General features: G+C 39.3%; 1 protein-coding gene across 1 annotated transcript in view; it reads left to right on the forward strand.

The window, feature by feature from the left end:
• Nucleotides 1-17,946, forward strand: part of SUCLG2 (succinate-CoA ligase GDP-forming subunit beta) — a 293,276-nt gene that overhangs the window by 59,350 nt on the left and 215,980 nt on the right. Inside the window, exon 2 of the mRNA XM_068981830.1 lies at nt 11,596-11,737. Within this exon, the coding sequence (XP_068837931.1) occupies nt 11,596-11,737 (142 nt within the window). The remainder of the gene's footprint in view (nt 1-11,595; nt 11,738-17,946) is intronic.

Here is a 17,946-nt window from a genome sequence, read left to right on the forward strand (position 1 = left end):
GTTGGACACGATTAAGCACATATGCACACAATGTTTAAATAAAGGTCATAAAGTGTACTTGATTCTGTTGAGGTCTCTTGGTGCCCCTTCCCCAAACTCATGTCTCTCTCTGACTGTCTAACTTAGTCACTGTTCTAAACTTGGTATGCCATTTTTTAAACTATTTTGATATGTTAGCTCACCTTGTTGCAGAAGGAAAAACTTTTCCTCTACCCATCTTCGGTTCATTGTCTGGGTTCCTTCAAATTAGGCTGAGAAAAAAAAAGAGAAAAACAAAGTTTATTAACAGGTGCAGTGTGCACACACATGGCAGCACTCAGTGATGAGTAACTTAAAGAGATGATCAGAATTCAGGCTTTTATAGCATCTTAACAGAACAATCAATTTGTAGGGGAGTGATAGGATGAAGGAAAAGGACTTCTAGGGGGAGCAAATTGTGGAAGGTTAAATAGATGGGGGATATTGATGGGAGGTAAGGACTAGTTAGTAGGTTCCTTGAGTTGATCCCTCTGGTGCTGTTTCTGTGGTGAGTCTAGATTTATCTTCCCTGATTAAGAATCATTCTACCCTTGGGAAAGGAGTTTGGGGGAGAATGGATACAAGTATATGGAAGACTAAATCCCTTTGCTGTCACCCTGAAACTATCACAGCGTTGTTAGTTGGCTATACTTCATATAAAATAAAATTGAAAGAAGGATCATCCTGTCCGTCCTTGTTGTGCATGTGTGTGTCAGGGACAGGAAGACAGAGAGGTAGTTGGGAGCAGAGAGTTTTTCTTGTGTCTGTTTCTTTCTGTTTACTTTTAGCTTAGAATAATCCTTATGCCTGAATGGCATATTTTGGGGGTAGCATGCTCTGAACCCCTTTATCTCCATAAAATTGTTTAATATTATTGTTTTTCCTGTTTAAGTATGCATACTCTTATGTGTCCCTTCTTGACTGTCATTTGCTTTCTTTTCCCTCTCTCTATTTTGCTTTGAAAATTTGTTTGTGTTGATCTATTTCAAGAGCTGGCTTATTCATTCGAAACATTTTAAGAAATTCCATTGGATATGCTACATTTTATTAATCTTTAGATTTTATTTCTTCTTCTTCTTCTTTTTTTCTTTTTTTTCTATTTCTGCTTGCTCTCTCTTTAATCAAGGGAGGGCTTCTGTTTTCTCCTTGGAGAGAAGCTGCATATGGGCCACTGTAGCAGGAGAGTGCTATAGGAGGGCCGTTTGCCTGTTGCCCACTGGGATCTATATTAAATAATGGAAGAAGGTTATAAGATCAAAGACCCAGCAGCTCTGATGTTGTGAAATGATGTACAGAAGTGTCAATAATTAAGTGTAATGCAAAGGCCAGTTTGGGCAAAAAAGTCCAAAGTTAAGATTGTTTCTAAAGAAATGCTTTTTTATGAGTAGCAGGTACATAAAACTCACCAGGCTTAATGAACGAACCTTGTAAAGAGTGTGTTTTTTGGGTGCATGTGTGTGTCTAATACTAGATTTCTTTTTACTTTATTCCCCACATCTAATCCATGAGGAAGCTTTGCTTAATTACCAAATTCTGCCTCCATTTCTGTTTCCATCTCCACCACCTTCTCTGTGGTCTAGTTGAGGATTCTACAAACTGTGGCCTGCTAGCCACATCGTTTTTGTAAATAAAGATTTATTGGAACACAGTCCTGCCCATTTATTTATGTATTATCTAAGCCTGCTTGTGCTACAAAAGCAGAGGTAAATAGTTGCAACTGAGACTATCTAGCCTCAAAGCTTATAGTATTTACTATTTGGCTATTTACAGAAAAAGTTGCAGGCTCTATTCTCGTTTAATATTGCTCTCATAATTGGTTTCGTTCTGTTAAACAGAAGACACAGTGATTTTTCTGAAATGTGAATTTGATCTTCTCATCCTCCCTGTGAGTGAAAATAATCTCAACTCCACTCTGTAGCTTAAAAGCACCTGCATGGCCTGGTCCCTGCTCACCTTTCCACCCTTATCCCTTTCAGGATTCCCCCTTGTTCTGGTCATACTGAGCCTTTCCTGCATCAGAACAGTCTGCTTGAATTCTCATGGTTACTTCACATGTCTCCCTGCTTTCTGACTGTAGGTTTTTGCATGGATGACATTTCCTCAGAGGTGACTGCTCAATCTGCAATTGGCCTCCATCATTTATTGTGCGTATTTTATTTCCTTCATAAGCTTCTTTGTAATTATACTCTTCATTTATGTGCTCACGTCTTTCTTCCTTGCTTCCTCTCTTAGGATGCAAACTCTGTGATGGCAAAAAACATGCCTGTACTGTTGATCTTGGTTGCCAAGCATAGTTACTGCCACATTTTAAAGTCCACTGGAAAATTGTTGAGTGAATGAACAAGGTATAGCTTCTGCCTAATTCTTTGGTAGGAGTTAAAATGCAAGCATATGTTTATGCTACCTAATTTGTTTTCTTTCTCTATATAAATAAACTTGCCCACTTCTGTTCACAGTGTAAACTTAAGGTGATTTTCCTTCAAAACATAATCAAACTGGCATACTCTTCACCAGGAAACAGGCAGGCATTTTGAAATACTGTTTCTCAGGATATTTAGAGCCTTTTATACATTTGTTTCTGCTGTTATGTTAATATGCTAATATTTTTGGAGGTTGTATTTTTTCTCTCCCTTTCTTTCTTGCTGCTGGCAGAGCAGCAGTGTGGAGTTACGGAGTGAAGCCCCCTTTGGGCATCTGTCCTTACTACAAAGAGTTTTACATTTCTTTGCTCCTTAAAAAAAGTGCTGCTTTTCTGCTGAACCTAGGATAAAAAGAATGAAGCAGTATCTTTGAGCATCTTAATTCTTTTGACTTAGTGAAATCCATTCAGGAACCTCTCTCTTATTTTGAGCTTCTCATTTTTCCCTTGAACCTCCTTTCAGCTCAGTACTGTTCTACAATGAAATCCACAAAACAGAACCTCCCGCTTCTCCTCTTGTCCCAGTTTATTTCACTGCCCAGGACCCACTTTTGTGGGCTGGGAGGCCATTCAGGATTCTGCCTTACTAAAGAGCACAGACTCTCGAGTCTGACACACACAATCCTGGACTAGAATGCGGCTTTGCCTGTAACCACTTAGCTTTCCTGAGCCTTCACTTGCTTATGTGTAAAATGGGCTTCTGCTAGTTTGTTTCCTTGTAGAGTGATTGTGAAAATTAATTGACATAGTACTTTTCTAGTATCTAATACAGTTTCTGCAGCTTCGTGGCACTTAACAATGGCCAGCTAGTATTTGGTGTAGTCATAAAATATTATACTTTGTCGAGGTACTCACAGAAGAATTAAATCTAAAATAGCAACCGTATGTGATCCAGTGTCTGGAGAGTCTGAAAGGGCAGCTTTCAATTCTTCCCTGGTAGGACAGATTATTTTATTTTTGTAACAGTTGCTGCCCCCTTTACTGTGGACCTTAGAGAAGATGTACTATCAGAGATGTATTGCAAGTGAGGCGTGAATAGCCTCAGGCTGCTAGTCTGATCCTCATCTAATAGTTTATTGTAAAGAAGAGTTCAAGTATTACTTCTCTTGATCACTTTATGGGCAGGCCACTCAAGATGGCTGTTCTCTTGCTTTCTGTCCATCTCCTGTCTGACCAGTGCCTGCTTCACCTACACCCTACTCACTTGACTGACCTTTCTATGAACTTGCCCCATGTCCCAGCTATTGATTGTTCTTATCAAAGGGGTAGTAAGGAGCATGCCCCTCTCTGGTTTCCGTGGTAACTAAAGAGCCCACCTGATGTCCATTCCCCTCTAACTGGTAATCTCCTCCTCCCCCCAGAAGCAATCCACGTCCTGCCCACTGTCCCCACACACACAATGGGGTGTTGTTGCTCCAGGACCCTGCTTCAGACACATATGTTCCCCATCTTTATTGTTTATATGGTCACCTACTATTTTTATTCTAATGATTGCTCAATGTCTCCTTGTCACCCTTTTCTCCTGATTTGTTTTTCTACGTTAAATAATAGTAGCTAACCTCTTTTTGGTGCTTATGATACACTGGGCATTGTTCTAATTGATTTGTATTTAGTTCCTCAGTTCAGTTCAGTCGCTCAGTCGTGTCTGACTCTCTGCGACCCCATGAATCGCAGCACACCAGGCCTCCCTGTCCATCACCATCTCTCGGAGTTCACTCAGACTCACGTCCATCGAGTCGGTGATGCCATCCAGCCATGTCATCCCCTTCTCCTCCTGACCCCAATCCCTCCCAACATCAGAGTCTTTTCTAATGAGTCAACTCTTCACGTGAGGGGGCCAAAGTACTAAAGTTCCCTACAGCAACCTATAAGGATTGGCCTGTTCGTTTTCTCCCTTGTAAATGAGGAACCTCATTTCAGCTGCCATTTCTCTCATCCATAGAGGGTAGCTTTCCTCTCTACTTCTGTTAGAGTTTAGGGACTCAGGCACAGGGGACTCGCTAATTGCTTAATTAACTTCCTTACAGTGTGCAAAATGGGAATAATGTGAATGGCACGTGGCCAGTTCTGGACAGAAAGGATGCTATATTTTCAAAGGTTACCCACACGAAGGCCCCACACTTTAGCTTGAACACACAGTAAATATAACAGTGTCTTGGTACTCACTTTCCTGCTCTTTCTTCTGACATTATTCTTTCCTTTCCATAGGCTTAGGCTTCAAATCATGATGCTGCTCTTCTTTATCTGTTTCTTTAGCATGTTTTCTTTGTGAAGCAGGAGTTGACCTGCTGGCATTATCACATAAAGGGCTAAATAGAAAAGTGCTATTACTATTATTATTGTTATGATTATGTTATGATTATATTATGTTATAAACAGGTTCCACTTAATCTCTTTTCCAGGGCATCAGTGAAGTTGCTACTTCATCAGAGTCTGTTTTAAGCAAGCAGACCTTTTTCTTTATGGTACTCTTACTGAGACACATCAAGTTATATCTGTCTTTTCATTGCACCAACATGTTTATTTGAAGTCTAGTATTTCCTAGGTAACGTGACTAAGGTAGATTTATGGGTCCTAATTTGCATACAGAATAACATTGGCAAAAGCGAAAATATAGCAAACGATACCAACTCTTGGCCTGCCATAGCCCACCGCGCATCTGCCTTCCTTGCCTGTAATGAGAGGGAAATGTATTTTCTTTCGAGTTTATGGTTAATTCCTTGTTTGTATTCCACTCTTGTCAATGCTTTTGAGAGCTCAAAATGAGGTTTAAGAGCCTCTTCCTGCCTAATAGCAGGCGTATGTGTTAGAGGTGGTAGTTCTGTGTCATAGAGAAAGCAAGCCTTTGCTTTCCTACCCCAGTTTCACACCTCACTTGAAGAAACCCTGCTACATTTAAGTAAGCAAGCAAACCCTTCATTGTCTAGGCAAGTGAGGTTATACATTTGGGTTAAAGCCTAGGTTTAATGACTTCCTCTCAGTGTTTTTGAGTAAATTGATTTTCATTCCACAAATAATGAATTTTTTGTCTGTTTTAAATTTAAATTAGGTTAAGTCTTTCTTTGATCACCATGTTTCTGGTCTGCCCCCCTCAGATTCACTGGCATTTCAAGTTTGGTGAACTTTTTCTGGCCCTTTTCTTACATACCTCCTTATTCATATGTTTATCCTTGAAAGATACAGAATATTTCTTTGTGTGTGGACACGTGTGTTTGAAATATATATGTTATTCTACTTTGCCATTTTCTTCTAGTAACGTGTGTTGGAAAACAGTCAGTGTTAGGCCTCCATACTTATGAGGCTAGACTAGTCAATGAGAAAGTTATTCTCGAGATCTAGATGGTCAACACATCAAAGGTTTATTTCTTGTTCATGCAAATGTGTGACTCTTAGGCAGGGGTCCTCCACATAGTAACTCAATGATCCATGCTGTTTCAAACCCTCAGACTCCGCTGTCTCCACATGTGGCTACCAAGTCCTTGTAGCCATCAGAAAAGGGCCCTGAGGGGTTGCACATGGTTGCTGCAGAGTTTTGGCACAGTAGGTACAAGAGAACTGAGAATGGAGGGAGCACATGGATACCAGTGGTAGTGTGTTGCCACAGGAGCTTTCAGTGCTTCGTATAGCTTGAATATATTGTGGTTTAATCAACTAGTCTCCTATTTGATGAGCATTTAGATCACTTTCAACTAAACTCTTTATCATGTACACCACTACACAGAAGAGCCTTGTATGTATCTCAGGTACACATGTGAGTATTCTGCTAGTTTAAGCGCTCAAGAAGTAGACGTCCCAGTTCAGAGAATGTGGGTGTTTTGGTTACTGCCATCGGTGCTGTCAACATTGTTTTTGGAGTTGGTCACTCTGGTGTTTGATCACCAATGACATTATCAGACCTTCATTGTTTTGCCCCATCAAATGGCATCTTTGTTACTTTTGGCAAAACGGCTTCTCCTTTTTGTTGTAGGTTGTATTTTCCTGGTTAGTAGTGAGTTTTCTGCTCTTTCTCGGTCTCTGTTGTGCTGCCTTCCTGAGTGAAGCAGGACCATGGACGGTCAGGCTGAAGAAAGACAGGGCGTGTGGAGAGCCCGTGGGCAGATGTGGCTCGTGTGTTCTCTCTTTGGGGATGGGGGCGCCCAGCTCAGTGACATTTCTTTCTATACCCCCTTTATTGTGTTTTTTTTCCTCCCATGGTGTTATTTCAGTAGTCTCTACACTTCTAATTTTAAAACCATGGGGAAAGATGCTTTCTTGGTCGTGTCATTTTTTTTTTTCTTCTGTGTAGCTGTCTAATTTTGTGCTTTGAGTTTTCTCATGAATTTTTGCCTGCTTAGTCATTGGCTTTTTATCTCTTGGTTCTCTTTGTCCTTTCCCTCATTTTTCATTCTTTTTCTTCTGCCTCTACTCCCTTATTCCCATAGGCCCTTAAATCTTTATGTGGTGCTTTTCTTTTAAGTTGTATTTTCCTCTTCCCCTCCAAGCTTAGAAATGCTTGCTTTGTCAAAGAAATGCAGAAGGGAAGGGAGCAACAGAAATCTGGAAGGAAACCAAACCCAGGTGCCCACCCATTTCAGCTGTTTTGAGAATATGGTGCTGTCCCTGATGTGGTCACTTTGCCAAAATCTGTATGAAAGAAGGAAAGAACACTGAAATTAGTCCCTTTCACAGTAGGGTCTCTGGGCACATTACTTCCTATCTTTAGGTCTCAAGTTTTTGAATACAAAATGAGGAGGCTGGACCTCAGTAAGGCTTCTCTAGTGGCTCAACAGTGAGGAATCCACTTGCCAATGCAGGAGACACAGGTTTGATCCCTCAGTTGGAAAGATCCACTGGAGAAAGAAATGGCAACCCAGTCTAGCATTCTTGCCTTTTAAATTCCATGGACAAAGGAGGCTATTGGGCTGCAGTCCATGGGGTTTCAGAGTTGGACACGACTGAGTGCGCACACAGACACAGTTGCAAAGAGCACAGGAAGTGATTTGAAGGCAAACAGGCAAATTTGAAGGCAAGCAGGCAGAAACAACTAAAAGGCACGGGGTCACATGATCTTTAAACTCTCTTCTGTTACATTCCAGAGTTCATAGATTCCTTCGGAGATTCTTAACTTCTTCAGTGAAGATAATAGTATAGGGTTTTAATAGGTCATTCCTCTTAGGAGACAAAACAAACTACTTACACCATTTTAGAGTCTTAGGTCAGCATCCACTCATACCTTCTCTTCCCTTACTGCAAAAACCTGGAGCAGCTACATTTTTCCTTACATGCACTGTGCCAGCATTTCATGAGGATCTAATTTCTGGTAGATTGTTGGCCTTTTGAAGACAGGAATATGATCCTGCTTATATCAATCTCAGTCTTTATTACCAAGAGGCTTCTGGGAATGTGGGGCCAGAATATAGTCACAGGGCAGTACCATTGATCAGAGAAGCTTTGCTGTGTTATAGACATCTGTCATATTGGGGCAGTGGTCAGCCCTGCAGCCTGGGTTTCCTAACTGGTAAGATAGAGTTGACTCATTGGAAAAGACTCTGATGCTGGGAGGCATTGGGGCAGGAGGAGAAGGGGACGACCGAGGATGAGATGGCTGTATGGCATCACAGACTCGATGGACGTGAGTCTGAGTGAACTCCAGGAGATGATGATGGACAGGGAGGCCTGGCATGCTGCAATTCATGGGGTCGCAAAGAGTTGGACACGACTGAGCAACTGAACTGAACTGAACTGAAGATGGTTTTTATTAGGACAGGTTCGGTGCTATAGATGGGCTAAGTTCTTCAGCAACAGCAAATAGCTAAATGTCAATGGCTAAAAGTCCACAAAGGTTTATTTTTCACTGCACATTCATTGTGATCCACCTGGGGATGGTCAGTCCTTTCTCTAACCCCTAGCTCATAGATCAGCTGCCATCTTGAATACTGACAATCTCCAGGTCATGAGAGAGAGCCTGGGTGGGTAGCAGATTGACAATCAGACGCTGGACCTGATGTGTCATGTACCATATGTACTCATGCGTTATTACCTGGATCTAGTTGCATGGCCTCACCTAACTTCAGCTAAGGCAAGGAAGTGCCTGGTAGGAGGACAGTTTGGAATATTTGTTAGTTAGCATTAATGGTAAGTACAGAGATAGATAATAATACTTCACTTTTCATGATTTTTTGGCTGTTAGATAATATGAATACTTTTAATGCCTAAACCATAGAACATGCTCAGTCAATAATAGGTGGAACCTTTATTATTATTATTGTTATTATTTAGCAGTTGATTACATTTCCAGCGTTCTTTACAACATCCTTCTACTGAGAACGTCTTTCTCTTCTTTTTTCTTCTCATGAAAATGCTAAAGTAGACTCAACTTGTTTGCCTCTAGACATATCACAGATTCTTAACTAATGAAGTTGAGTTAATGAAGTTTTAGAGCAAGACAGGGGCCCTAGTTTAGAGCTGACAGATACAGGTCATTATTCTGTAAGATGATCACTTTGTGAAGTGATGGCTTGAATATCAGCAGTGGCTTCAGAACTATGTTCACTGTGTTGGTTTTCAATTTAAGAGCCACAGACTCTAAACAGCTTTTCATTTTGAGTCAGTGCAGAAACCGTCAATATGTATTATATGTCTATGAAGCTGGTCTCCGGATCAATTGCAGTTAGTTTGCAGCAGATTGCATTAACATATCTAAAATTAATACAGCGAATGTTCTGATGAAAAGAAATTGACCACAACCACACTGTGGCTGTTTTTAGTCTCTCAAATGTTTTTTTCCAACAGTATTTCTATTCTTCTTTTGTTAATGGCTTTAAATTGGTATGTCAACTTAGACTTAATGTATTGATCCTTCCCTAATTTGCCTTTTAAAAGTGGTCCCAGAATATGGCACATTACTAATGTTCAATCATTTCTTTCTTTAGGGGACTTTTACTAAATGCCTTAAGCTTGAATTTTTTTTTTTTTTGTCATGTTACATGAGGTGCTGTTAAGACTGCTAAGTCAACAAGTACATTAATTTTTGAATTATGTTTTTCAAATTACTAATGTTTCATCAAGATTTAAAAATTCAGAAGTAAGATTAACAAATTATATATAATTAACAAATTATATACAGTAAATGTGAGCATTATGTCTAGTAGTTTATTTTTATCTTAGCATTTTCTGTTTCTAAAGAAGTAGTGCAGGCAACTTCAGTTTTAATAACATCATTACCAGTATTTATAAGGATGGAACAAAGAGACAGCTTGAAGCTTGATCATGTTGAAATGTGAATTTTTTTACAAGTGTGTATAAATTATGTTATGCTTATTTTAGATCTGAAGGAGTTTTACTTTTTTTAGAGCAAGTCAGTTTCTGGAAATGAAAATTATCTGTATCAGGGGACAAAAAGACAAAAGGCAAAATTTATTCATTTGGCTATCTTACTGGTATTTTTAAAAATTTCTTCTGTATGCCAAGTACCATCACATTCTTCATACAGATGCAAATAAGTTGAAGACACACTCTGCCCTTGAGTAGAACCCAGTCTTGCTATAAGGTTCTGGAGCCATTTTGGAATGCCTCCTATCCAAAAGAGCTTCATGAGTGCATTGTAGCTCGGAGATGCTAAAAGAACATGCTGTTTTAAGGACACATTAGAGGTCTTGAAAGCTACTGGCTCCACGTGGTAAAGCCCTGTGGATCTCAGTTTATGGTCTGTGTGTTGTTGCTCAGTCACTCACCGAGGCCCTTGCCTGGAGTTTCTAGGAGGTGTTTCCGGTGATCTTCCACCACCAGTCTAGTGATCCAGTTGTGTGACTGATTCTTTGGTTGGCTTGTGTATTAATGGCATTGTTATCTTGCCTCCTGTGAACCGTGGTTCCTTTGTATCATAGCCATGGATACATGGATATGGATACATGGATATTTCATTTCATGGATAGAAATGAAACTAAGTGTGTTTATTTTTTCTTTTCTTTTAAAAACAAGGCTTATGAATTTAATGGGCTTCCCTGATAGCTCAGTTGGTAAAGAATCCGCCTGCAATGCAGGAGACCCTGGTTCAATTCCTGGATCGGGAAGATCCACTGGAGAAGGGATAGGCTACCCATGCCAGTGTTCTTAGGTTTCCCTTGTGGCTCAGCTGGTAAAGAATCTGCCTGCAGTGCGGGAGACCTGGGTTCTTTCTCTGGTTTGGGAAGATCCCTTGGAGAACGAAAAGGCTACCCACTCCAGTATGCTGACCTGGAGAATCCCAAGGACTGTATAGCCCATGGGGTTGCAAAGAGTCGGACACTACTGAGTGACTTCAACTTTCACTTCACTTTCGTGAATTTAATAGATAATGTTATTGATCTTATTGGATAGAATGAGAAGAGTTTTTCATGTCATTCTATCCTTTGATCCTTTTCTTTCAGTACAAATGAAAGCTTACTGATCAACGCGTAACGGAAGACAACTTTCATATGATTCTTAAGCAGTTACTTTAATATACAAATTGCAGTTTTTAGGAATTAGTAATTTAATTAATGGTGACTATTTCAGATTACTGTACTCAACTTTGGTGAGTTGGAAATAATCTCATTAAACACGTAATGGAATCCATTAAAAACCACAATAAAATGGATTAGTCTGTGGCCCATTGACCTCAAAGAGTTAAAACAAATTTCCTGAGTTACCTTAATGTTTAATGATGTATATAGTTATTTAAATAATGGTATGAACTTTATTTGTTTGGAGTGGAGACAGGGAAAAGCATATGCTGTACCACAGAGTCCTTAACAGTTTTAAAGGTAATTTTTAAATAAAGTCCTTATAGACACCCAGGCAGCTGCAGAACTAGTGCAGCAGTCCCATGTCCTCTTCACCCAGTGTCCCCTCGTGTTGACTCTCACATAGTTAAACTCTAATATCAAAATTAGGAAATTGGCCTTGACTGAGCCTACAAGCCCCCTATTAACTAAATTTAGACCTTATTCATTTGGGTGTATGTGCAGTTGTCCTTAACAGTTTTGATTAGAAAAACAATTAAGCATGGAGAATTCATTATATATATATATATTTCTTTGCCTCTAAGATTTCTGTTGCTAACTGATGTTTGAGGGTACCTATAAGACTGGCCCTACCAGTTGACTGTTACTTTTCTTTCTGTTTTAAGTCTTCTTATCTCTCTTCCCCAATTTCTCTAGGTGGTTCAATTAACATCCAGAAGATGGCTGAACCTGCAGGAATACCAGAGTAAGAAATTAATGTCTGACAACGGAGTGAAAGTTCAAAGATTCTTTGTTGCCGACACTGCCAGTGAAGCTCTGGAGGCTGCTAAGAGACTAAGTAAGCTAATTCATAATGGGTGAAATATGCTTGGCCAAATTAGTGAATTCACAGGTAGTGGTTTCCCACTAGTTAAATTTTTCAGTTGCAGGTTATAGTAACAGTGACAGGTACAGTGGAGAACTTTGAGTTGTGAGGGCAAAATGCCCAGTTAAGAAAGCTTTATTCTTTTACATGAGACAGAAGCATATGTGGTTCCACTCTATAGTAATTTTTCCATGTTTCTCAGCCACCATTTCACCTAGTTCTCTTATCTGTGGTTTAGTGGCTATGAGAAAATTGGTTGAAGGGTATAAAGTGTCAAAGAGAAGCCTGTTGCAGGGTGAGTCAGGAAAGACAGTTGGCATCCTTCATTTAAGCCTCTGAGAACATGGGGAAAGTTCCCTCTGAGTGAATGGAAGAGAGAAAGGGAAGAATCTGCATTTCGAAATTCTGCTGACTTTGGTTCAGTGTTTTGCCCTTTGATTTATCAGCTCTATAACTTTGCGTAAATACTTTTTCTTTTCTGTCCCTCTTTTTGTTAGTCTGTAAATCAAGGCTAATATGTTTACCTCCCAAAGCTATTTAGAGCCTTTAAGGGAGCCTTCAAGGGAGACTGCATAGAGCTTCCCTGGTGTCTGAGTGCTGAAGAATCCACCTGCCAGTGCAGGAGGCACAGGAGAAGTGGGTTTGGTACCTGGATTGGGAAGATGCCCTGGAGTAGGAAATGGCAATTCATTCCAGTATTCTTGCCTGGGAGATCCCATAGACAGAGGAGCCTGGCAGGATACAGTCCGTGGGGTAGCACAAAAGTTGAACACGACTTACCAGCTAAACAACAACAATAAGGGAGACTGCACACTAGTACATGGTAGAAAATCTAGTTCGTTTCCCTAGTTATGGATTGAGAAATGAGGACTCAGACTTTGATGTTCTTCAGTGAACATTCCTTTAGTGCCATGTAGACTCTCTTGTTGTTGGTCTGGATAAGCACCATCCATTAGAAATGTGAGCCACACAAATATTGTTAAATTTTCTAAGTCACCTTAGTAAAGGTAAAAATAAATAGGTGAAACAAATTTTAATAATATATTTTGTTTACTCCAGTATATCCAAAATACTATCATTTCAAAATTTAATTAATATAAAACAGTTTTCAAGCGGTTATTTTATATTCTTTTCTAGTGCTCAGTTCAGTTCAGTTCAGTCACTCAGTCCTGTCCGACTCTTTGTAACCCCATGAAGCACAGCACCCCAGGCCTCCCGGTCTATCACCAACTCCCGGAGTCCACCCAAACCCATGTCCACCAAGTCGGTGATGCCTTTGAACCATCTCATCCTCTGTCATCCCCTTCTCCTCCTGCCCTCAATCTTTCCCAGCATCAGGGTCTTTTCAAATGAGTCAACTCTTCACATCAGGTGGCCAAAATATTAGTTTTAGCTTCAACATCTGTCCTTCCAATGAATACCAAGGACTGATCTTTAGGATGGACTGGTTGGATCTCCTTGCAGTCCAAAGGACCCTCAAGAGTCCTCTCCAACACTACAGTTCAGAAGCATCAATTCTTTGGTACTCAGCCTTCTTCACAGTCCAACTCTCACATCCATCCAGACATGACCACTGGAAAAACCATAGCCTTGACTAGATGGACCTTTGTTGACAAAGTAATGTCTCTGCTTTTTAATATGCTGTCTAGGTTGGTCATAACTTTCCTTCCAAGGTGCAAGCATCTTTTAATTTCATGGCTGCAGTCACCATCTGCAGTGATTTTGGAGCCCCCCAAGATAAAGTCAGCCACTATTTCCACTGTTTCCCCATCTATTTGCCATGCAGTGATGGGACCGGATGCCATGATCTTAGTTTTATGAATGTTGAGCTTTAAGCCTTTTTTCACTGTCCTCTTTGACTTTCATCAAAAGGCTCTTTAGTTCTTCTTCACTTTCTGCCATAAGGGTGGTGTCATCTGCATATCTGAGGTTATTGAGATTTCTCCCCAGCAGTCTTGATTCCAGCTTGTGTTTCTTCCAGCCCAGCGTTTCTCATGATGTACTCTGCATAGAAGTTAAATAAGCAGGGTGACAATATAGAGCCTTGACATACTCCTTTTCCTATCTGGAATCAGTCTGTTGTTTCATGTCCAGTTCTAACTGTTGCTTCCTGACCTGCATATAGGTTTCTCAAGAGGCAGGTCAGGTGGTCTGGTATTCCCATCTCTTTCAGAGTTTTCCACATTTTATTGTGATCCACACAGTCAAAGGCTTTGGCATAGTCAATGAAATAGAAATAGATACTGCTAATGCTCACAAATCTGATTTATATATTACATCTCCAGGACATCTCATTTCACATTGACCACATTTCAGGTGCTTGAAAGACACATGTTGTGGCTACCCTGTTTTATAGTACAAATCTGGACAATAGAAAGATGTGTCTGTGCATTCTTTGGTTGCAACCTTGGAGAGTGTTGTTTCCCATTAACGAATAAAGAATAGAGCATCTGCTCACTGGCATTGCCCAGGCAGTTGTAGCAGAGTTTGAGAGTACAAAACAGGCAGGTCCTGTATTTCAATTTTTCAATTTTCTTTGCTCTTTTAAGAGTAAGAAGTGAGGTACTTCAGCTAGTACTTGTTGTTTTACCTCCCTTTCAGAGTTCCCCCAGATGCTTAAATGCAGCTCCTTTATTATGTTAATTGGAATATATATGTATTCTTTCTTTCAACAAATATTTATTGTCACCCACATGTTGTAGGCACAGTGGATGCAGCTGTGGAGGATGAGCGAGCCCCTTTTCTCCTTTGAAGTTGCATTCTAGAAAGAAATGGATTTGTACTTTTCAGATGCTAAATGTAGAAACTGAGAGCAGTTTATATTTTAAGAAACGAAAATTGGTTTTATTTTCAAGAACTATCAAAATTGGTTTTTATGGTGGAAAAACATTAGACCTACACGTGGATGAGAGTGCCTCAGTGAACTGTGGTAATAAACTTGGTAAAGTTAGTATTGCAACATCTTTACATGAAAGGGTCATTTTTGTTTTATACTCCTGTGGTTTGGGGATTGGATAATGAGAGCAAGAAATGTAAAGTTCAGGTTAGTCTTTGCTCTTCATTTCCCCCATTATTTCCTCAAATGTGCTGACTCACTTGTAGTCCAGGTTGAAGAATCTTTCTTAAGGGAATTCGAGAAGCCAGCTGATTACTTCCCACCCGTTTAAGTGGAGCACAGCTAAGAGGACTTACCTTTCAGATTTTCATAGAGATGTGGAGTTAACTAATTGGCTTCTTAGCCATGGATTTGTTTTATAAGCATTTATTTAGCCACCACTTTGTGGTTGGGGCTTGTATACTGTGTCAGACAGGATTTTTGTTCTGGAGGAATTAACAAGGTGATTTCCAGTGCTAAGGGAGGGAAAGAAATGAAGAGTGAAGCAAGCTTAAATAAAAGAAAACTAAAATTCAGAAATGAATATCACCTTTTAAAGAAGGCAGTGTGGTACTTGAAGAGTGGTTCTTAAAAGAAAATGAAAGTGAATTGAGAGTGATATGGCTGTATGTGTGCCTTGGCCAGTGCATACCCATGATAATTCTTAGATGAGGTGGCCACAGGAAGGCCTTCCTGTGATCTGCTTAGAGCTAAAAGGGAATTTAGAGAACTAACAGAGCACCTCATTTGCTGCATGAATGAGTAATCCTCCTCTTACTCAGTGAGTAGTTTTGGTGGAAGGAAGAGCTCTGATTTTTGTTGTTTAATAGATACTTTTGATCAGAACAGTAATTTATAGTATTGGAGGAGGAGGTGGTACCAAGTCTAGTTGATAAAATGAAAGAAGTTAATAGTGAATATGAAAGGAAGTATGCATATCACTGAGATAGTTTGGAGAGAGCAAAACAAGAAGAATCTTGCAAAATTCCATAGTATTTTTTATATTCTTATCAGTGTAAATTGATAAGCATCAACAGCACAATTGAGAGATTCACCGAATAAATTTGAAGTTAAAGCTGGATCACACATATATGTTGCCAATTGTCCTGAAAATGGGACCTCTGCCTTATAATTATAGTATTTTAATAGGGAAAAATTATGTAGAAGAATAACATGTATAACATGCAATACCTGCCTGAAAATGGGACCTCTGCCGTATAGTATTTTAATGGGGAAAAATTATATAGAAGAATAATGTGTGTAACATGCAATAAACACTCTAGAAGATATTACTGTTGCCATCACAGGTGACAGCAGAGGCATGTAATTCTAAACGGTTCACTACTGTCATGAGGTAAGGTCACAGACAAATCAGAGACCTATGATAATGAGTATTTTGTTGATTGTATGTTCAGAGAGTTCATATTATAGTTTGCAAAGTTTGTAAGTGACTGAAATGTATTAGCTTACCTTTCTGCTTTATTGATATTTGGATATATTTTGAAATAAAATGACATTTTGTAATATATTAATATTTTGAAGACAAATATTGATATTAGCCATGTCTGTGATTTCCATTGTAATCTCTGTGTGGATCAGCTCACAGATCTCTTTGTGTTTAAACTCACACTGCTGGTTTTCTGTTTGCCATCCACTTATGGTGGTCTCCTCCTTTCCTGGCCCACGTGGAGCTTGTCATCTCTTGGTTGCTCTGAACCCATTCTCCCACTTAGCTCTTCTACTTACTCAGCTGAGATACACCTGTGTCATCTTAAATGCTTCTCATGTCTGTCATATTCATGCCTTTGCCAAAGCCTGCTATTTTTAGCACAGTATTGTTATTTTGCTAAAGCAACTAAACAGGTAGGAAAAGGTTAAAAACAGCTAATGATTGACAAAGATGGGATTTTTACCCAGGCAGATTAGATTTAATCTCCTCCTCAAACATTTTTGCTCTTTGCTAACTTGATGATGTTGTTCTTAGGAGATTTTAATAGATGGATCAGCATTTTTAAGATAGGAAATGCATACTAACAAAATTAGAAGATTGAATTAAAACTAGACGTGGCAGGTTCTAAGACAATTTATAGAAACTCTGTAATCTTCAGATATTTTCTTAATGATTCATTTTGTTGTATCTATTTGGGAAATAGAACTTTTTGCTGTGTAGTGATGGAAATCTTGTTAATTTGAACATTTGTTTCAAATGGGTAATACAAACCTTTTGTTTCTGAAACAATTAATAATGATAAGATATTGAGTGAGACCCTCATTTTCTTGCACAGAAAATGGACTTGTGTCTGATTAAGAGTAAATTTGGTTTAGGGATGTAAGTTTTTAATATGTGGATAATATTCAATTCTGCGGCATTTTTTATGAGCTACCTTTTGTAATCACGCTTTCAGGAAGGAATTGTTTCCCTTGCGTGTAATTTTCTCAGGAGACTTACTCATTATACAGATTTCTCCTGTATGGATTGCATTTAATGTATACAATCAGCAAATAATTACAGAATACCTACAGTGTGCATGACTAATTTCTGTGTTGTCTTTCAGGTCACTTTAGAAATGAAGACATACATATCTCACATAACTCTAAACTCTTAAAGGCCTGTCTTAAAGGAGATGTTTATAAAAGAATAGATGAAACTTACTTCAGACCACCACTTGTTAGTTTTTGGAATCTCCACAGTTGTTGCTTTTTTTTTTTTTTTTTTGCCTTTTTTTAAAAAATACCTTTATTTATTTGTTTGTTTTGTCTTTGGCTACGCTGGGTCTTTGTTGCTGCGCAGGCATTTTCTCTAGTTGCGGCAAGTGGGGGCTTCTCTCTAGTTGCAGTGCGTGGGCTTCTCTGGTTGCAGAGCACAGGCTGTAGGGCACATGGGCTTCAGTAGCTGCAGCTCACAGGCTTCAGAGCATGGGCTTGGGCTTAGTTGCTCCACAGCATGTGGGATCTTCTCAGATCAGGGATAGAATCCACATCTTCTACATTGGCAGGTGACTTCTTTACCACTGAGCCACCAAAGAAGCTCTTCCCTCCACAGTTTATTAATTATTCATTTCATGTTGATATGAGACTCTTGATATTTGATTAAGCAGGAAGACTGTATTTTGCAAACTCACAGTTTTATTTTTTGCCAGGAAAGAAATTAAAATATGAATGGAGAAATTAATCTTTTCTGAGCTAATGACATGTATCCTAAAATGGAGATAAGGAGCTCTTATTGAACTCTGCTAGCTTTGAATTGCTTTCAGCTCCAATGTATTTCCATTTGTCAATATGATAACTTATTCTTTTCCTTTTATAT

This window comes from Capricornis sumatraensis, chromosome 10 (genome assembly GCF_032405125.1).
Source record: "Capricornis sumatraensis isolate serow.1 chromosome 10, serow.2, whole genome shotgun sequence".
Taxonomy (NCBI): Eukaryota; Metazoa; Chordata; class Mammalia; order Artiodactyla; family Bovidae; genus Capricornis; species Capricornis sumatraensis.